Genomic DNA, 22,446 nt, shown 5'->3' with positions numbered 1-22,446 from the left:
GTAGTTTGTACATGCCTACGTAGTTCAGAGAAGAGACTTTTAGTATGAAGGAGTTAAATTTTTCATCACCATGATTTTTTTTCTAACCTTTACATTTACATTTAGTCCTTTAGCAGACGCTTTTATCCAAACCGAGGAACAAGGCAAGCAAACAAATCTAAGTCAAGGAGAAAAAACATCAGAGCAAAGTGTTATCAGAAAAGTGTTTCTGTTTCAAGAGATGTGAGAACAAAAGAGTAGAAAAGTTGTTTTTATTTTTTTTTAAGTGCAAAGGAAGATGAGGAAGAGTTCTGTTTTCAGCCGTTTTTAAAATATTGAAAGTGAGGTGGCTGGTTTCTGGCTGTCTTGCTGATGTTTTGTTGTGTTGAAGGTGTTCCAGGGACGACTATAACTTCAGCATGGAAATGTTAAGTTGAAGGTGTATTTCTCTCATTCAAGCAGAAATGTCAGAGAGACAGGCAGAGATGCGAGACGAGACTGTAGAGTCATTAGGTAAAAAGGACAGGAAGAGCTGTGTGTCATCTGCATAGCAGTGATAAGAAAAGCCATGTGAATGAATGATGGGATGATGGGTCTAATAGAATAAGGACAGAAGAGTTACCTGCAGCCTTTGCCACGCGTAGGGATTCCACAACAGTCAGAAGTGCTGTTTCTGTGGAGTGACCACTCTTGAAGCCAGACTGATTGACATCGAGGAGGTAGTTCCGGGAAAGAAAGTCAGAGAGTTGATTGGAGGCTGCACGTTCCAGGGTCTTGGCCAGAAATGGAAGAAGAGAGTCTGGTCTGTAGTTCTCCACAAGGGAGGGATCCAGGGAAGGCTTCTTCAACAGTCGAGTAATCTGGGCCTGCTTGAACGAGGTGGGAAAGGTGCCTGTTGTGAGAGAAGTGTTGATGATCTGTGTAATGGCTGGTATTAGTGTTGGTGCAATAGCCTGAAGAAGATTAGAGGGGATCGGATCCAGAGAGAAGGGTGGATACATCGTCCTCTGACAGTGTTAAAAACATGAAGTGAGAACCTTAACTATACTAAAATTAGACACTTGACAAATCATTCATAGGAATTATCAAGGAAAAAATGTTTCAACTTTTTATTTGAGTTTTACTGGTTTACTGATATATTGTGTTAAAATTTGCAAAGTCTGTTTAATTAAGGATCTCTCCGAATTTATAGAGTTTTGTGTATTTTTGACACATTCTAACCCTGAAGAATTGACATTACTGCTCTATGTAGATAATCACCCTTTACCTTCTTCATAATCCAGCTGCAGTTAGTCTTGAAACAGATGCTGAAAAAGTCGATGGACCAAACAATAACATCAGTAAAGTAAAGGAGACATTGACAGTGGTACAGTTAGTAGGGCAGTTGTCTGTGAACCCCAGGGTTGGTGGTTTGATTGCCGATTTCCCCTGATTCCCTGGACCAGACACTGAACCCCAAAACATTGGCTCCTCAAGGGGGCAGTCTGTCCACAAAAAATTTACCCCAAAGGGATCAATAAAGTATCAATTATTATTATGGTACCCGTGAATGTTGCATTTACTCTTAGTGTCAGTTATGGAAACCCACCATGAAACATGAAACAAACACTTGCGAGTTACTGTTGTTTCATATATTCGTGTTGGAAAGAAGCTTGATATTATTTCCACTGTGGTAGTACAGTTAAAGGCCAACGTCATGACGGGCCAATCAGATTGTTCTGACATTGTTCCCTCCCACTTCATAAAGTTACATTAAGGTGAATCATCTTCTAATATCCTTCAAATTGAACTCAGTCGTCAGGTGATTCATCAAAAAAGAAAAAAAATAAATAAATAAAATGCTGGTCAGGTTCTTTGTACTGCTGATGCTCAGTGTGGGACGTAAGTATTTGCAGAAAATTCAGAATTACTGCAGATATATATTTAGTATTTGTAAGTACTGTCATGGCCTTGATTTTCTTTGTAAAAATCTAAATATTAACCTAATACAAAAGACATGATGCTTTTTAATAATCAGTGATTTGATAATTTGATGTTTTTTATTTTTCAGGATGCACAGGTGATCAGACCTTTGAGACAAAGACAGTCAGTGTTGGAGAAAATGTCAAACTCACATGTCCTCGGCAGAGCTCTGATACTGCTTCTAAACTGTACTGGATCAGGCTCATGTCTGGAAACCTGCCTGAATTCCTGGGAGGAACATTTTCCTTTAATTATACTGATGGTAATGAAACTACTCGCATTACAGCAAAACAAGAACCTGGAACCTTTATTCTGAAAATCAGTAAAACAGAGCTAAGTGATACTGGACTTTACTACTGTATGAAAGTAAAGCACCTTCATATGGAAATTATGAAAGCAATATTTCTGAAAATTAAAGGTAAGTAAAAGAGAGCAAGCAAATAATTTGTCTTCTTCCACATTAGTTTACTTTAATTACAAATGTATAGTATAAATATAAAATTACACATTTCCACAATTTACAGAAAAGTGTCTATCCATTAGTATTTGAACAAGCTTCTTTTAGATCAATTATGGTTAATCTTTGTATTTTTTAGGTCCAGAACCAGATGTTACTGCTGTTATTCAAGACCCCATCTCTGATCCAGTCCGTCCTGAAGACTCAGTGACTCTCCAGTGTTCAGTTCTCTCTGACCCTGACAGCAAATCATGTCCAACAGATCACAGTGTGTACTGGTTCAGAGCTGGATCAGATGAATCTCATCCCAGTCTCATTTACTCTCATGGAAACAGTAATTATCAATGTGAAAAGAGTCCTGAGCCTCTTTCTTCACAGAGCTGTGTTTATCACTTCTCTAAGACCGTCAGCTCCTCTGATGTTGGGACTTATTACTGTGCTGTGGCCACATGTGGACAGATATTATTTGGAAATGGAACAAAACTGGACACTGAATGTAAGTACAGAAAACTTCTATATTGTGTTAAAATTTGCATATGTGTCTGTTTAATTATGGATCTGTTTAAATTTATAAAATTTTGTGTAATAAAAAATCTAAATAATTAATTTTAATCATTTTGTTTGTTTACTGTTTTGTTTTATTTTTTAGCACTCAGCATGTGGGATGTGCAGACAACAAGTACAGTTCTGCTTCTGTTATGCACTATTTTGGCAATAAGTCTAATTATTATTGCCTTCCTGATTTATGCCATCAAGAAGAAAACGTGTGATAGCCGCAATGGTAACAGAGTTTTATCATCAATCAATTTCCCAACTATAACTGCTCTATGTAAATTAATCAGCCTTTACCTAAAATGTGCTATTTTTACAATTCAGCTGCACTTACTCTCCAAACATATGCTGCAACATTTGGTGGTAATCAGAAAAGTCAGCAGGTAAGGGAACAAATGGAGATAGAAAAAGATACTTGCATATAGTATACATAGAACAGGTAGCAATTAAAAGTTTGAATTGACAAAAGTTCATTTTCCTTTTTAACTTTGTATTCTCTTTTCCTCAGAGAGAAGAGAACACATGGGCTTATACTACTGTCATCTTTACCGTGATTAATACTGACAATGGTGTAATAAAGGACGTAAATGCTGTAAAAAGAGAGAAGCAGCGTGCTTCTGTGAAGGCTTTTGGATTGGATTAGTGAATTAACAGGTCTGTTTGGCAGCAGTTAGTGCTGTAAGATGTAGTTGATGTCTGTTACGAGTCAGAGTTTGTTCTATAATATGTTGTTATTAGCGGTCTAATTAAACAGCAGTGACTGGTGTTTACACTCATGCCAGTGTTATGCAGAGTTCTGCATACCTACAGAGACTTGCATCCCCTTACTTTACCCTGAACCCTATCTTGCCCTGAACCTAACCACACAGGGTAGGGAGCTGTGTGAAAGCCAAGCTACAGTGAGGAAACAGAGGAAGCCCAGGTGAGCAGAGATTTTAGATTTTATTATGTTATGTTATACTTCATTTGTTACTGTACATGTAATAAAAGTGAGTGCTTTGCACATTAAGTATAATTCCCTTAATTCTGTGCATTTATTGCTATAGAATTTACTAGATTTTTCACAAAGTTTGTCAGCTTAGATTATAGAGGAGACTGGAGATGTATCACCCCACTGTATTTTGTGCCATATTGTCAAATTGCACAATAGTATGACAGAGTGGATAACCTCACCACATATACAATCTTTGTGTTTGACTTGAGTTCATAGATTTTATATATATGGAGAAAATGAGCACTGATTTCAGATCAGTACTACAGTGGATGTTATGTTTAGATATAGAGGCCACATGTTAATAAAACTGTTCTAATTAGATGTACTGTATACTCTTGTGCTGTGATTTCTGATCATGTAAATAAAATGTATTTGTGTCAAACTTGTTGCTAATGTGAACTGTCTTTTTGAAAAACTAGTCTATGATCACAATTCGATCCCTGACCTTTTGACAGACCTTTTGTTTGTCATACTAGGAAAAGCACAGGTGATGTAATGTCTTGTTGTTCAGAAATTAGTAATAATAAATGTAAAACCTGTGTTTTTATTTACCATTTTAAAGAAGTTATCTTTAGCTGTGGTTTCTCACCACTATTCTGCCATGTGAAACATAAAGTGAGACACATGAGCATTTAGTCGTTTGGACAGTAAACTGCATAATAGAATATAAACTTATGCTGAACATTGCTGCAGGTCTGTTAAAAGAACAATCAACAAATACATAAAAAAGCTAGACTGGGACACAAAAGTTGTTGTGTGACATCTCCTCATCTTCTTACTCGAAACAGACATTGCTAGGGGCTTCGACAAGATTTGTAATGAAGAGTTGTATGAGGCTCAACAGTTTAATTCTATCTTTGATATGATTGTTTCCATTTTACTTTCAGGTTAATGTGCATGTTTAAAGTAATTTAAGTAAACATTTTAACCTGTTTTTAAAGATTTAAAGAAAATCAACTATGTACATACTACAACCATGTGCATCTACATTCTTAAAATAATAAATAAAACCTTCATATTATGTCATGGTTGTAGTAATTTTCATATACATGTATTTATTGTATTGATTTATTTACCATTCATTTCAACTGGTTTCCGTTACAACACAGGCTGTAAAAAATATTTCTTAATAATCACAATTGAGACTCCTGCTTTTACCAAGAAGATCACTCTGGGACAAGCGAATAACTAGCACTTCCGTGTTCTCACATATATGCACCTATCTGTACATTTAACTGTACATGACTTTAAGTATGTTTAAAACCAGATGCAGCAACATTTGACATCAACATGTTTAGCTTGTGTTTAACTTAATGTCTCTGTGTTGTTGTAGTTTTTGGTGGCCAAAGGTCAAAGTCACTTTGACCTCATGTACATATGTCACAATCCCTGAGAAACCACTTTCCAGTTATTGTTTCCAACTTGTCTGCATCATAAACCAGACCCTGGACCAGAACCTGGCCTTTGACTTTATCTCATACTCTGTATTTGTAAGTCTGCTCAGAAACCTGGACTCCGACCCTGACCTGTCTCTGACTAGCCTTTTGGATTGTGGACTGTGGATCTGATTACCATTCTGGCCTTTGCTATCTTCCCCCTGACTCTGGTTGTTGGGTTGTGGACGCTGGACTTTCTTTGACTGTGAGTACTGTCTCATCATATGCCACCTTTGGGCCGTCTGCCTGGGATGGGGCAGTCATCTGTCCACCTGGAGAGGTAGTTCGTTCTGTTCGGTTTTTACCTAGTTTTGGACCTGAACTCTGATTTGGATTTCATTTGCAATACCCCTGCCCTAGACCCCTCTGTCTCCCCTTTTTCTCATTTACACTTCTGTCCCCCATTTACCAGCCCCCTGACCTGCATTCAAGATCTTCAGGTGTCCTGGACTACATTTCTTAGCATCCCCTGCTCAATCCCGTGACCTTGTTTTCTACACTCACTTGTAATTTCCTTTCTCCTGACTTCCTATTGTTTACTCCATTGTTTTGGACTTCTCAGTACTACATCTCCCAGAATCCTCACTCCTGGTCCTGCACTCATTACCCAGAATACCCGGCTCACAGGTCTTGTTCCTGTTTCCTGTTTGTTTTCTGTTTTCTGCTTTTTCCTAGCTTAATCTCTTAAGATAAACCTTTGAACCCATCATAGTCGTGTCTTGTTCTTTCTGTCAACTGGTCGAGTTATCAAGAGTCTGTGCTTCACTGTACATTGAGTAAACCCAGATTTCTATAGATTAATCACCTTGGTCATTTTATTGCTTTACTGTACACAAGTACATTCCAGTTAGATCACAAACTCTTCATCACCTTTGCAATAACAAGTCTCTGTGTAAGCGATGTTCTGCTGATGCCTTTCACCAGCACTCTGAGTATAGAGGATGGAGGTGTGACCACAACCACGTCCTAAACCCTGTTCTTCGTGCTGAAGGGAACTTGAACAAAGAGTAGGAGTGTCCTCACTGATGTTGTGGAACTTCTCAGTTGGTTGACTAGCACAGTGTTTAATATGGCTCCTGTGTCTCTGTGTATCACTCACAGAAATGGCTGCATTGATCATCTTTTAAATATACTAAATGTTCCTTTTAACTATACAGAAACAATGACATTGTAGATTATTTTAATTTAGATTTGAAGACAACTAGTAGACCAACATACTGTCTTCATTAATACACTGCTCAAAATTTAGAGGCAACACTTAAACAACACAATGTAACTCCAAGTCAATCACACTTCTGAGTAATCAAACTGCCCACTTATGAAGCCACGCTGACTGACATCAATTTCACATGCTGTTGTACAAATGGAATAGACAACAGGTGGAAATTATAGGCAATTAGCAAGACACCCCCAATAAAGGAGTGGTTCTGCAGGTAGTGACCACAGACCACTTCTCAGTTCCTATTCTTTCTGGCTGCTGCTTTGGTCACTTTTGAATGCTAGCGGTGCTTTCGCTCTAGTGGTAGCATGAGACGGAGATTACAATCCACACAAGTGGCTCAGGTGGTGCAGCTCATCCAGGATGGCACATCAATGAGAACTGTGGCAAAAAAGGTTTGCTGTGTCTGTCAGCATAGTGTCCAGAGCATGGAGGCGCTATCAGGAGACAGGCCAGTACATCAGGAGACTTGGAGGAGGCCGTAGGAGAGCAACAATCCATCAGCAGGACTGCTACCTCCACCTTTGTGCAAGGAGGAACAGGAGGAGCACTGCCAGACCCTTCAAAATGACCTCCAGCAGGCCACAAATGTGCATGTGTCTGCTCAAACGGTCAGAAACAGACTCTATAAGGGTGCTATGAGGGCCCGACGTCTACAGGTGGGGGTTGTGCTTTCAGCCCAACACCGTGCAAACGTTATGTTGCACCACAGACTTTCCTGGAGTTGGCTGATGCTTTAGTGAAGGTATGGGAGGAGATCCCTCAGGAGACAATCCGCCACCTCATCTGGAGCATGCCCAGGCGTTGTATAGAAGTCATCCAGGCACTTGGAGGCCACACACACTACTGAGCCTCATTTTGACAAGTTTTAAGAACATTACATCAAAGTTGGATCAGTCTGTAGTGTGTTTTTCCACTTCTGTTTTGAGTGTGCCTCCAAATCCAGACCTCCATGGGTAAATTTTAATTTCAGTGTGATTTTTTTGTCTGCACATTCAACCTCGAAAATAAGTATTTAATAAAAATATTTGATTCAGTCAGATCTAGCTTGTGTTATATTAGTGTTCCCTTTATTTTTTTTGAGCAGTGTGTATTACAGAGGTGTAGTGAAATGATTCTAGGAATGAGAGCTATCATCAAACAGTAAGAGCTAAAGTTTAGAGGCCATGTAGGAGCTACTGTAGTGTGCAATTCATGTAGGATGATAAATAACATGATCTTGACTTGATGTGCTTCACACTCACAATACTGTTAATGTTTTCATCTACTATGCCTGAGTACATCTCTAGTCAGGTGAAGGATATGTGAGGTGTGCAGTTTGCACATGCCCACACCCTTAGTCTTTTTTGACTTTTCCAGAAACTAGGCAACAACTCTAATAAATATGCTTATACATTACAACAATCTATTAACATGATACACAACAAGACATATTAAGAGACAATGAGATGATATTTGTGTGTTTTAATCAGCTTGAAAATATTTATTATCAGTTCAAAGATCAATTCAATATTATGGAAATATAAAGAAACAACAACATTGTTTTGGATTGTTGCAGTTTGTGTCAAATCAAATCTGTTGCATTTACTCTTAGTGTCAGTTATGGAAACCCACCATGAAACATGAAACAAACGCTTGTGAGTTACTGTTGTTTCAAGTATTCGTGTTGGAAAGAAGCTTGATATTATTTCCACTGTGGTAGTACAGTTAAAGGCCAACGTAATGACGGGCCAATCAGATTGTTCTGACATTGTTCCCTCCCACTTCATAAAGTGACATGTTGGTGAAGCATCTTCTAATATCAACTAAATTGAACTCAGCCATCAGGTGATTCATCAAAAAAGAGATAAAAAACAATAAATAAAAGAAATAAAATGCTGGTCAGGTTTTTTGTACTGCTGATGCTCAGTGGGGGACGTAAGTATTTGCTGGAAAGTCAGAATTAGTGCAGATATATTTTTAGTATTTCTCATGCCCTTAATTTACTTTATTAAATATTAACCTAATACAAAAGGCATGATGCTTATTAATAATCAGTGATTTGATAATTTGCTGTACTTTATTTTTCAGGATGCACAGGTGATCAGACCTTTGAGACAAAGACAGTCAGTGTTGGAGAAAATGTCAAACTCACATGTCCTCGGCAGAGCTTTGATACTCCTACAACCCTGTACTGGATCAGGCTCGTGTCTGGAAAGTTGCCTGATTTCCTGGGGGGAACATTTTCCTTTAACCATCCTGGTGTTAATGACACTCCTCGCATTACAGCAAAACAAGAACCTGGAACCTTTATTCTGAAAATCTGTAAAACAGAGCTAAGTGATACTGGACTTTACTACTGTATAAAAGTGGACCAACTTGACATGAGATTTTTAAAAGCAATATTTTCTGAGAATTAAAGGTAAGTAAAAAACAGCCAGCAAATATTTTGTCTTAAACTGCTTCCATTCCATCCATTCATATGGTATCATCAATTTCAATGTTAGTTAATTTAACTACAAATGTGTAGTATAAATATACAATTACACATTTCCACAATTTACAGAAAAGTGTCTATCCATTAGTATTCGAACAAGCTTCTTTTAGATCAATGATGGTTAATCTTTGTATTTTTTAGGTCCAGAACCAGATGTTACTGCTGTTATTCAAGACCCCATCTCTTATCCAGTCCGTCCTGGAGACTCAGTGACTCTCCAGTGTTCAGTTCTCTCTGACTCTGACAGCAAATCATGTCCAACAGATCACAGTGTGTACTGGTTCAGAGCTGGATCAGATGAATCTCATCTCAGTCTCATTTACTTTCATGGAAACAGTAATTATCAATGTGAAAAGAGTCCTGAGCCTCTTTCTTCACAGAGCTGTGTTTATCGCTTCTCTAAGACCGTCAGCTCCCCTGATGCTGGGACTTATTACTGTGCTGTGGCCACATGTGGACAGATTTTATTTGGAAATGGAACAAAACTGGACACTGAATGTAAGTGCAGAACATTTCTATATTGTGTTAAAATTTGCATATGTGTCTGTTTAATTATGGATCTTTTAGAATTTATAAAATTTTGTGTAATAAAAAATCTAAATAATTAATTTTAATCATTTTGTTCGTTTACTGTTTTGTTTTATTTTTTAGCACTCAGAACACACAGTATGTGGGATGTGCAGACAACAAATACAGTTTTGCTTCTGTTATGCACGACTTTGGCAATAAGTCTGATTATTATTGCCTTCCTGATTTATATCATCAAGAAGAAAACTTGCAGCCACAATGGTAACAGAGTTTTATCATCCATTGATTTTGCAAACTATTTTTGACACATGCTAACCCTGAAGAAATCACATTACTGCTCTGTGTAGATAATCACCCTTTACCTTCTTTATAATCCAGCTGCAGTTAGTCTTGAAACAGATGCTGAAACAGTCGGTGGTAATCAGGAAAGTCAACAGGTAAGGGAACGAATGGACCTGGAAAAGGTCTTTGCATGTGTTTCTGTTTATATCATTATAAATAGGCATCTACCATCTCTCAATGTTATCTTTATACATTTATTTCTTCAGATAGACAAGGATTCTCTGGCTTATTCTGCACCAACGTTCATCAGGAGGAAAGAGGCTGATAGAACTGAGAGAAAGAAAGCAACAAGAGCAGAGGAGGAGACGCTCTACAGTGATATCAGAGCTGTTGTGAGAAAATAAAAATCCAAACAATGGATTTGTACATTCAAATTTAATTTTAAGACTGACAGATTGTAAGAAATTACTTAAGAAATTATATAACTTCATATGAAGTTATATCTGACCCTGCTAATACACATTTTATACACAAGTACAATTTTTAACATATCATTGTATATATGTATTTAGGTTGGGTGAGTATCCTAGACTGTGTATCTCATCGCATGCCGCCTTTGGTCCGCCTGCCTGGGATAGCAAAGCCATCTGTCCACCTGGGGGGCTCATTCGTTCTGTTCAGTTTTTAACTAGTTTTGGGCCTTAACCCTGATTTGGATTTAATTTGCAATACCTCTGCCCTGGACCCTCTGTCTCCCCTTTTCCTCATTTACACTTCTGTCCCCCATTTACAAGCCCCCTGACCTGCACCCAAGCTCTTCCTGAACCCAGAACCCCTGGCTCACAGGTCTTGTTCCTGTTTCCTGTTTGTTTTCAGTTTTCTGCTTTTTCCTACCTTAGTCTCTTAAAATAAATCTTTGAACGCATCATAGTGTTGTCTTGTCCTTCCTCTCAACTGGTCGAGGTATAAAAACTATTATAGTATACAACTGCAATGGAGGGATTCTGATTTAGCACCATGTCATTAAAAGTATGTGCTTAACTGTACATTGAGTTAACCTGGATTTATATAAATTCATCACCTTGGTAAATGTATTCCTTTACTGTACACAAGTACATTCCAGTTAGATCTTGAACAAAGAGTAGGAGTGTCCTCACTGATGTTGTGGAACTTCTCAGTTGGTTGACTAGCACAGTGTTTAATATGGCTCCTGTGTCTCTGTGTATCACTCACAAAAATGGCTGCATTGATCATCTTTTAAATATACAAAATGTTCCTGTTTAACTATACAGTAACAATGACATTGTAGATTATTTTGATTTAGATTTGAAGACAACTAGTAGACCAACATACTGTCTTCATTAATACACTGCTCAAAATTTTGAGGCAACACTTAAACAACACAATGTAACTCCAAGTCAATCACACTTCTGAGTAATCAAACTGCCCACTTATGAAGCCACACTGATTGACATCAATTTCACATGCTGTTGTGCAAATGGAAGAGACAACAGGTGGAAATTATAGGCAATTAGCAAGACACCCCCAATAAAGGAGTGGTTCTGCAGGTAGTGACCACAGACCACTTCTCAGTTCCTATTCTTTCTGGCTGCTGCTTTGGTCACTTTTGAATGCTAGCGGTGCTTTCACTCTAGTGGTAGCATGAGACGGAGATTACAATCCACACAAGTGGCTCAGGTGGTGCAGCTCATCCAGGATGGCACATCAATGAGAACTGTGGCAAAAAAGGTTTGCTGTGTCTGTCAGCTTAGTGTCCAGAGCATGGAGGCGCTATCAGGAGACAGGCCAGTACATCAGGAGACTTGGAGGAGGCCGTAGGAGAGCAACAATCCATCAGCAGGACTGCTACCTCCACCTTTGTGCAAGGAGGAACAGGAGGAGCACTGCCAGACCCTTCAAAATGACCTCCAGCAGGCCACAAATGTGCATGTGTCTGCTCAAACGGTCAGAAACAGACTCTATAAGGGTGCTATGAGGGCCCGACGTCTACAGGTGGGGGTTGTGCTTTCAGCCCAACGCCGTGCAAACGTTATGTTGCACCACAGACTTTCCTGGAGTTGGCTGATGCTTTAGTGAAGGTATTGGAGGAGATCCCTCAGGAGACAATCCGCCACCTCATCAGGAGCATGCCCAGGCGTTGTACAGAAGTCATCCAGGCACATGGAGGCCACACACACTACTTAGACTCATTTTGACAAGTTTTAAGAACATTACATCAAAGTTGGATCAGTCTGTAGTGTGTTTTTCCACTTCTGTTTTGAGTGTGACTCCAAATCCAGAGATCCATGGGTTAATAAATTTGGTTTCTATTGATAATTTTAGTGTGATTTTGTTGTCAGCAGATTCAACCTTCAAAAGAAGTATTTAATAAGAATATTTCATTCAGTCAGATCTAGGTTGTGTTATTTTAGTGTTCCCTTTTTTTTTTTGAGCAGTGTATATTACAGAGGTGCAGAGAAATGATTCTAGGAATGAGAGCTATCATCAAACGTAAGAGCTAAAGTTTAGAGGCCATGTAGGAGCTATTGTAGTCTGCAATTCATGTAGGATGATAAAAAACTTGATTTTGACTTGATGCGCTTCATAGTCATAATACCGTTAATTGTGTTCATCTACTATGCCTGAGTACATCTCTAGTCAGGTGGAGATTAGGTGAGGTAGGCAGTTTGTACATGCCCACATAGTTCAGAGAACAGACTTTTAATGTGAAGGAGCTTCATTTTACATCTCCATGACTTTTTTGTAACCTTAACTATACTGAAATTAGACATTTGAAATCATCCGCGTTCAACATGAGAGTTATGTAGCAAAACATGTTTCAGCTTTTTATTTGAGTTTTATTGGTTTATTGGTCCAGACTATGGACCAAACATCAGTAAAGTAAAGGAGATATCGACAGTGGTGCAGTTAGAAGGGCAGTCGTCTTTAAACCTCCCGTTGGTGGTTTGATTGGTGGTTCCCCCGATTCCTTGCCACATGTTAAAGTGTCCCTGGACCAGACACTGAACCATGAACGCTGAAATCCTGGCTCCTCAAGGGGGCAGCGTGTCCACAAAGAATTTCCCCAAGGGGATTAATAAAGTATCAATTATTATTATAGTACCCATGAATCTCAAAATAATTTACATCCTCTGTCTGTTTCCAGAAATAAGGCAACAGCTCCAGTAAATATGCTTATACAATGCTTACAACAATCAATTAACATGACACACAGCAAGATATATTAAGAGACACTTGGATGATATTTCTGTGTGTTTCATTCACCTTGAAAAGATTTATTATCAGTTCAAAGATCAATTCAATATAAAAGATATATAAAGAAACAACAACATTGTTTTGGATTATTGCAGTTTGTGTCAAATCAAATCTATTGCATTTACTCTTAGTGTCAGTTATAGAAACCCACCATAAAACATGAAACAAACACTTGCGAGTTACTGTTGTTTCATGTATTCGTGTTGGAAAGAAGCTTGATATTATTTCCACTGTGGTAGTACAGTTAAAGGCCAACGTCATGACGGGCCAATCAGATTGTTCTGACATTGCTCCCTCCCACTTCATAAAGTTACATTAAGGTGAATCATCTTCTAATATCAACTAAATTGAAGTCAGTCGTCAGGTGATTCATCAAAAAATAAAAAAATAAATAAAATGCTGGTCAGGTTCGTTTTACTGCTGATGCTCAGTGTGGGACGTAAGTATTTGCAGAAAATTCAGAATTACTGCAGATAAATGTTTAATATTTCTAAGTATTGACATGCCCTTCATTTACTTTATCAAATATTAACCTAATACAAATGGCATGATGTTTTTAATCATTTGTTGTTCTTTATTTTTCAGGATGCACAGACAATCAGACCTTTGAGACAAAAACAGTCAGTGTTGGAGAAAATGTCAAACTCACATGTCCTCGGCAGCGTTCTATAACTCGTACGAACCTGTACTGGATCAGGCTCGAGTCTGGAAAGATGCCTGAATTCCTGGGAGGAACATATTCCTTTAATTATACTGATGGTAATGAGACTCCTCACATTACAGCAAAACAAGAGCCTGGAACCTTTGTCCTGAAAATCAGTGAAACTGAGCTAAGTGATACTGGACTTTACTACTGTATGAAAGTGGAAATGGACCGACTTGACATGAGATTTTTAAAAGGAATATTTCTCAGAGTTAAAGGTGAGTAAAACAGAGCATGCAAATGTTTTATCTTAAAACGTAATAATCATGCTTCTGTCAATCAGAATTTATATAATCAGCTTCCATGTTTGTCTTAAATACAAATGTGTTAGAAATATACAATTACATATTTTCGCAGTTTACAGAAAAGTGTAATAAGTGTAGCATTTAAACAAGCTTCTTTTAGATCAATGATGGTTAATATTTGTATTTTTTAGGTTCAGAACCAGATGTCACTGCTGTTATTCAAGACCCCATCTCTGATCCAGTCCGTCCTGGAGACTCAGTGACTCTCCAGTGTTCAGTTCTCTCTGACACTGAAAGCAAATCATGTCCAACAGATCACAGTGTGTACTGGTTCAGAGCTGGATCAGATGAATCTCATCCCAGTCTCATTTACTTTCATGGAAACAGTAATTATCAATGTGAAAAGAGTCCTGAGCCTCTTTCTTCACAGAGCTGTGTTTATCGCTTCTCTAAGACCGTCAGCTCCTCTGATGCTGGGACTTATTACTGTGCTGTGGCCACATGTGGACGAATTTTATTTGGAAATGGAACAAAACTGGACACTGAATGTAAGTGCAGATAATTTCTACATGACATCAAAATCTGCATATTTGTCTGTTCAATTAAGGATCTGTCAGAATTTATAATTGTCATTTTTTGTTTTACAGCACTCAGCATGTGGGATGTGCAAACAACAAGTACAGTTCTGCTTCTGTTATGCACTATTTTGGCAATAAGTCTGATTATTATTGCCTTCCTGATTTATGCCATCAAGAAGAAAACGTGTGATAGCCGCAATGGTAACAGAGTTTTATCATCAATCAATTTCCCAACTATAACTGCTCTATGTAAATTAATCAGCCTTTACCTTAAATGTGCTATTTTTACAATTCAGCTGCACTTACTCTCCAAACATATGCTGCAACATTTGGTGGTAATCAGAAAAGTCAGCAGGTAAGGGAACAAATGGAGATAGAAAAAGATACTTGCATATAGTATACATAGAACAGGTAGCAATTAAAAGTTTGAATTGACAAAAGTTCATTTTCCTTTTTAACTTTGTATTCTCTTTTCCTCAGAGAGAAGAGAACACATGGGCTTATACTACTGTCATCTTTACCATGATTAATACTGACAATGGTGTAATAAAGGACGTAAAAGCTGCAAAAAGAGAGAAGCAGCGTGCTTCTGTGAAGGCTTTTGGATTGGATTAGTGAATTAACAGGTCTGTTTGGCAGCAGTTAGTGCTGTAAGATGTAGTTGATGTCTGTTACGAGTCAGAGTTTGTTCTACAATATGTTGTTATTAGCGGTCTAATTAAACAGCAGTGACTGGTGTTTACACTCATGCCAGTGTTATGCAGAGTTCTGCATACCTACAGAGACTTGCATCCCCTTACTTTACCCTGAACCCTATCTTGCCCTGAACCTAACCACACAGGGTAGGGAGCTGTGTGAAACCCAAGCTACAGTGAGGAAACAGAGGAAGCCCAGGTGAGCAGAGATTTTAGATTTTATTATGTTATGTTATACTTCATTTGTTACTGTACATGTAATAAAAGTGAGTGAGAAGCCAATAAAACTAGCTGATTGAAGTGTGTGGTTCAAATTGCTTTGCACATTAAGTATAATTCCCTTAATTCTGTGCATTTATTGCTATAGAATTTACTAGATTTTTCACAAAGTTTGTCAGCTTAGATTATAGAGGAGACTGGAGATGTATCACCCCACTGTATTTTGTGCCATATTGTCAAATTGCACAATAGTATGACAGAGTGGATAACCTCACCACATATACAATCTTTGTGTTTGACTTGAGTTCATAGATTTTATATATATGGAGAAAATGAGCACTGATTTCAGATCAGTACTACAGTGGATGTTATGTTTAGATATAGAGGCCACATGTTAATAAAACTGTTCTAATTAGATGTACTGTATACTCTTGTGCTGTGATTTCTGATCATGTAAATAAAATGTATTCGTGTCAAACTTGTTGCTAATGTGAACTGTCTTTTTGAAAAACTAGTCTATGATCACAATTCGATCCCTGACCTTTTGACAGACCTTTTGTTTGTCATACTAGGAAAAGCACAGGTGATGTAATGTCTTGTTGTTCAGAAATTAGTAATAATAAATGTAAAACCTGTGTTTTTATTTACCATTTTAAAGAAGTTATCTTTAGCTGTGGTTTCTCACCATTATTCTGCCATGTGAAACATAAAGTGAGACACATGAGCATTTAGTCGTTTGGACAGTAAACTGCATAATAGAATATAAACTTATGCTGAACATTGCTGCAGGTCTGTTAAAAGAACAATCAACAAATACATAAAAAAGCTAGACTGGGACACAAAAGTTGTTGTGTGACATCTCCTCATCTTCTTACTCGAAACAGACATTGCTAGGGGCTTCGACAAGATTTGTAATGAAGAGTTGTATGAGGCTCAACAGTTTAATTCTATCTTTGATATGATTGTTTCCATTTTACTTTCAGGTTAATGTGCATGTTTAAAGTAATTTAAGTAAACATTTTAACCTGTTTTTAAAGATTTAAAGAAAGTCAACTATGTACATACTACAACCATGTGCATCTACATTCTTAAAATAATAAATAAAACCTTCATATTATGTCATGGTTGTAGTCATTTTCATATACATGTATTTATTGTATTGATTTATTTACCATTCATTTCAACTGGTTTCCATTACAACACAGGCTGTAAAAAATATTTCTTAATAATCACAATTGAGACTCCTGCTTTTACCAAGAAGATCACTCTGGGACAAGCGAATAACTAGCACTTCCGTGTTCTCACATATATGCACCTATCTGTATATTTAACTGTACATGACTTTAAGTATGTTTAAAACCAGATGCAGCAACATTTGACATCAACATGTTTAGCTTGTGTTTAACTTAATGTCTCTGTGTTGTTGTAGTTTTTGGTGGCCAAAGGTCAAAGTCACTTTGACCTCATGTACATTTGTCACAATCCCTGAGAAACCACTTTCCAGTTATTGTTTCCAACTTGTCTTCATCATAAACCAGACCCTGGACCAGAACCTGGCCTTTGACTTTATCTCATACTCTGGATTTGTAAGTCTGCTCAGAAACCCGGACTCCGACCCTGACCTGTCTCTGACTAGCCTTTTGGATTGTGGACTGTGGATCTGATTACCATTCTGGCCTTTGCTATCTTCCCCCTGACTCTGGTTGTTGGGTTGTGGACGCTGGACTTTCTTTGACTGTGAGTACTGTCTCATCATATGCCACCTTTGGGCCGTCTGCCTGGGATGGGGCAGTCATCTGTCCACCTGGAGAGGTAGTTCGTTCTGTTTGGTTTTTACCTAGTTTTGGACCTGAACTCTGATTTGGATTTCATTTGCAATACCCCTGCCCTAGACCCCTCTGTCTCCCCTTTTTCTCATTTACACTTCTGTCCCCCATTTACCAGCCCCCTGACCTGCATTCAAGATCTTCAGGTGTCCTGGACTACATTTCTTAGCATCCCCTGCTCAATCCTGTGACCTTGTTTTCTACACTCACTTGTAATTTCCTTTCTCCTGACTTCCTATTGTTTACTCCATTGTTTTGGACTTCTCAGTACTACATCTCCCAGAATCCTCACTCCTGGTCCTGCACTCATTACCCAGAACATCCGGCTCACAGGTCTGGTTCCTGTTTCCTGTTTGTTTTCTGTTTTCTGCTTTTTCCGAGCTTAGTCTCTTAAGATAAACCTTTTAACCCATCATAGTCGTGTCTTGTTCTTTCTGTCAACTGGTCGAGTTATCAAGAGTCTGTGCTTCACTGTACATTGAGTAAACCCAGATTTCTATAGATGAATCACCTTGGTCATTTTATTTCTTTACTGTACACAAGTACGTGTCAGTTATATCACCTTCGCAATTACGAGTCTCTGTGGGAGCGATGTTCCGCTGATGTCTTTCAACAGCACTACGAGTATAGAGGATAGAGGTGTGACCACAACCACGTCCTAAACCCTGTTCTTCGTGCTGAAGGGAACTTGAACAAAGAGTAGGAGTGTCCTCACTGATGTTGTGGAACTTCTCAGTTGGTTGACTAGCACAGTGTTTAATATAGCTCCTGTGTCTCTGTGTATCACTCACAGAAATGGCTGCACTGATCATCTTTTAAATACACAAAATGTTCCTTTTAACTATACAGTAACAATGACATTGTAGATTATTTTAATTTAGATTTGAAGACAACTAGTAGACCAACATACTGTCTTCATTAATACACTGCTCAGAATTTAGAGGCAACACTTAAACAACACAATGTAACTCCAAGTCAATCACACTTCTGAGTAATCAAACTGCCCACTTATGAAGCTACGCTGAGTGACATCAATTTCACATGCTGTTGTGCAAATGGAAGAGACAACAGGTGGAAATTATAGGCAATTAGCAAGACACCCCCAATAAAGGAGTGGTTCTGCAGGTAGTGACCACAGACCACTTCTCAGTTCCTATTCTTTCTGGCTGCTGCTTTGGTCACTTTTGAATGCTAGCGGTGCTTTCGCTCTAGTGGTAGCATGAGACGGAGATTACAATCCACACAAGTGGCTCAGGTGGTGCAGCTCACCCAGGATGGCACATCAATGAGAACTGTGGCAAAAAAGGTTTGCTGTGTCTGTCAGCATAGTGTCCAGAGCATGGAGGCGCTATCAGGAGACAGGCCAGTACATCAGGAGACTTGGAGGAGGCCATAGGAGAGCAACAATCCATCAGCAGGACCGCTACCTCCACCTTTGTGCAAGGAGGAACAGGAGGAGCACTGCCAGACCCTTCAAAATGACCTCCAGCAGGCCACAAATGTGCATGTGTCTGCTCAAACGGTCAGAAACAGACTCTATAAGGGTGGCATAAGGGCCCGACGACAACGGGTGGGGGTTGTGCTTTCAGCCCAACACCGTGCAAACGTTATGTTGCACCACAGACTGTCCAGGAGTTGGCTGATGCTTTAGTGAAGGTATGGGAGGAGATCCCTCAGGAGACAATCCGCCACCTCATCAGGAGCATGCCCAGGCGTTGTACAGAAGTCATCCAGGCACATTGGAGGCCACAAACACTACTGAGCCTCATTTTGACAAGTTTTAAGAACATTACATCAAAGTTGGATCAGTCTGTAGTGTGTTTTTCCACTTCTGTTTTGAGTGTGCCTCCAAATCCAGACCTCCATGGGTTAATAAATTTGGTTTCTATTGATAATTTTAGTGTGATTTTGTTGTCAGCAGATTCAACCTTCAAAAGAAGTATTTAATAAGAATATTTCATTCAGTCAGATCTAGGTTGTGTTATTTTAGTGTTCCCTTTATTTTTTTGAGCAGTGTATATTACAGAGGTGCAGTGAAATGATTCTAGGAATGAGAGCTATCATCAACAGTAAGAGCTAAAGTTTAGAGGCCATGTAGGAGCTACTGTAGTGTGCAATTCATGTAGGATGATAAATAACTTGATCTTGACTTGATGCCCTTCACAGTCATAATACTGTTAATTGTGTTCATCTACTATGCCTGAGTACATCTCTAGTCAGGTGGAGATTAGGTGAGGTAGGTAGTTTGTACATGCCCACATAGTTCAGAGAACAGACTTTTAATTTGAAGGAGCTTCATTTTACATCTCCATGACTTTTTTGTAACCTTAACTATACTGAAATTAGACATTTGAAATCATCACCATTCAACATGAGAGTTATCTAGCAAAACATGTTTCAGCTTTTTATTTGAGTTTTATTGGTTTATTGGTCCAAAATATGGACCAAACATCAGTAAAGTAAAGGACATATCAACAGTGGTGCAGTTAGAAGGGCAGTCGTCTTTGAACCTCCCGTTGGTGGTTTGATTGGCGGTTCCCCCGATTCCTTGCCACATGTCAAAGTGTCCCTGGACCAGACACTGAACCATGAACCCCGAAATCTTGGCTCCTCAAGGGGGCAGCGTGTCCACAAAGAATTTCCCCAAGGGGATTAATAAAGTATCAATTATTATTATAGTACCCATGAATCCATAATTTACATCCTCTCTCTGTTTCCAGAAATAAGGCAACAGCTCCAGTAAATATGCTTATACATTACAACAATCAATTAACATGACACACAGCAAGATATATTAAGAGACGCTAGGATGATATTTCTCTGTGTTTCAATCACCTTGAAAAGATTTATTATCAGTTCAAAGATCAATTCAATATTATGGAAATATAAAAGAACAACAACATTGTTTTGGATTATTGCAGTTTGTGTCAAATCAAACCTGTTGCATTTACTCTTAGTGTCAGTTATGGAAACCCACCATGAAACATGAAACAAACACTTGCGAGTTACTGTTGTTTCATGTATTCGTGTTGGAAAGAAACTTGATATTATTTCCACTGTGGTAGTACAGTTAAAGGCCAACGTCATGACGGGCCAATCAGATTGTTCTGACATTGCTCCCTCCCACTTCATAAAGTTACATTAAGGTGAATCATCTTCTAATATCAACTAAATTGAAGTCAGTCGTCAGGTGATTCATCAAAAAATAAATAAATAAATAAAATGCAGGTCAGGTTCGTTTTACTGCTGATGCTCAGTGTGGGACGTAAGTATTTGCAGAAAATTCAGAATTACTGCAGATAAATGTTTAATATTTCTAAGTATTGCCATGCCCTTCATTTACTTTATCAAATATTAACCTAATACAAATGGCAAGATGTTTTTAATCATTTGTTGTTCTTTATTTTTCAGGATGCACAGACAATCAGACCTTTGAGACAAAAACAGTCAGTGTTGGAGAAAATGTCAAACTCACATGTCCTCGGCAGAGCTCTGATACTGCTACAAACCTGTACTGGATCAGGCTCGTGTCTGGAAAGATGCCTGAATTCCTGGGAGGAACATTTTCCTTTAATTATACTAGTGTTAATGAGACTCCTCAACACCAGACTCCTCACATTACAGCAAAACAAGAGCCTGGAACCTTTGTCCTGAAAATCAGTGAAACTGAGCTAAGTGATACTGGACTTTACGACTGTATTAAAAGTGGACCAACTGCCTGAGATTTTTAAAAGCATATTCTTTCTGAGGAATTAAAGGTAAGTAAAAACACCAGCAAATATTTATTGTCTTAAACTGCTTCCATTTCATCCATTCTATGGTATCATCAATTTCAATGTAGTTAATTTAACTACAAATGTGTAGTATAATAAATATACAATTACACATTTCCACAGTTACAGAAAAGATCTATCCTTAGTATTCGAACAAGCTTTCTTTTAGATAATGATGTTAATATTTGTATTTTTTTAGGTCCTAGAACCAGATGTTACTGCTGTTATTCAAGGACCCCATCCTCTGATCCAGTCCGTCCTGGAGACTCAGTGACTCTCCAGTTTTCAGTCCTCTCTGACTCTGAAAGCAAATCATGTCCAACAGATCACAGTGTGTACTGGTTCAGAGCTGGATCAGATGAATCTCATCCCAGTCTCATTTACTTTCATGGAAACAGTAGTTATCAATGTGAAAAGAGTCCTGAGCCTCTTTCTTCACAGAGCTGTGTTTATCACTTCTCTAAGAACGTCAGCTCCTCTGATGTTGGGACTTATTACTGTGCTGTGGCCACATGTGGACAGATTTTATTTGGAAATGGAACAAAACTGGACACTGAATGTAAGTACAGAACATTTCTATATTGTGTTAAAATTTGCATATGTGTCTGTTTAATTAAGGATCTGTCAGAATTCAGAAATCCAAAAAATCAAAACTATTAATTTTTGTCATTTTGTTCATTTATTGTTTTGTTTTGTTTTTTAGCTCTCAGAACACACAGTATGTGGGATTTGCAAACAACAAATACAGTTCTGCTTCTGTTATGCACTACTTTGGCAATAAGTCTAATTATTATTGCCTTTCTGATTTATATCATCAAGAAGAAAACTTGCAGTCGCAATGGTAATTTTCCAAACTATTTTTGACACATGCTAACCCTGAAGGATTTACATTATTGCTCTGTGTAGATAATCACCCTTTACCTTCTTTATAATCCAGCTGCAGTTAGTCTTGAAACAGATGCTGAAACAGTCGGTGGTAATCAGGAAAGTCAACAGGTAAGGGAACGAATGGACCTTGAAAAGGTCTTCACACATGTTTCTCTGTATATTAATATAAATAGGCATCTGCCATTTCTCAACATTATCTTTATACATTTATTTCTTCAGATAGACAAGGATTCTCTGGCTTATTCTGCACCAACCTTCATCAGGAGGAAAGAGGCTGATAGAACTGAGAGAAAGAAAGCAACAAGAGCAGAGGAGGAGACGCTCTACAGTGATATCAGAGCTGTTGTGAGAAAATAAA

The 22,446-nt window shown here is 38.3% G+C and overlaps 2 protein-coding genes and 1 pseudogene across 2 annotated transcripts; all 3 read left to right on the top strand.

Moving 5' to 3' along the window:
* The first annotated feature begins 443 nt into the window (after positions 1-443).
* On the top strand, positions 444-3,466 carry LOC113160955. Its single transcript, XM_026358421.1, has 5 exons — positions 444-492; positions 2,030-2,359; positions 2,538-2,894; positions 3,048-3,179; positions 3,275-3,466. The coding sequence occupies exons 1-5, from the start codon at positions 444-446 to the stop codon at positions 3,373-3,375; spliced, it is 969 nt and encodes a 322-aa protein (XP_026214206.1). The 3' UTR covers positions 3,376-3,466.
* Positions 3,467-8,408: 4,942 nt separating this feature from the next.
* On the top strand, positions 8,409-12,101 carry LOC113160954 (annotated as a pseudogene).
* Positions 12,102-20,966: 8,865 nt separating this feature from the next.
* LOC113160953 lies at positions 20,967-22,446 on the top strand. Its single transcript, XM_026358420.1, has 5 exons — positions 20,967-21,123; positions 21,400-21,759; positions 21,904-22,041; positions 22,138-22,196; positions 22,308-22,446. Exons 1-5 carry the CDS (start codon positions 20,967-20,969, stop codon positions 22,443-22,445), a joined length of 852 nt encoding a protein of 283 aa, XP_026214205.1. The 3' UTR covers position 22,446.

This window comes from Anabas testudineus, chromosome 10 (genome assembly GCF_900324465.2).
Source record: "Anabas testudineus chromosome 10, fAnaTes1.2, whole genome shotgun sequence".
NCBI classification, from domain to species: domain Eukaryota; kingdom Metazoa; phylum Chordata; class Actinopteri; order Anabantiformes; family Anabantidae; genus Anabas; species Anabas testudineus.
Note: the sequence above shows the minus strand (reverse complement) of the source record. Positions and strands in the feature narration are given on the sequence as shown.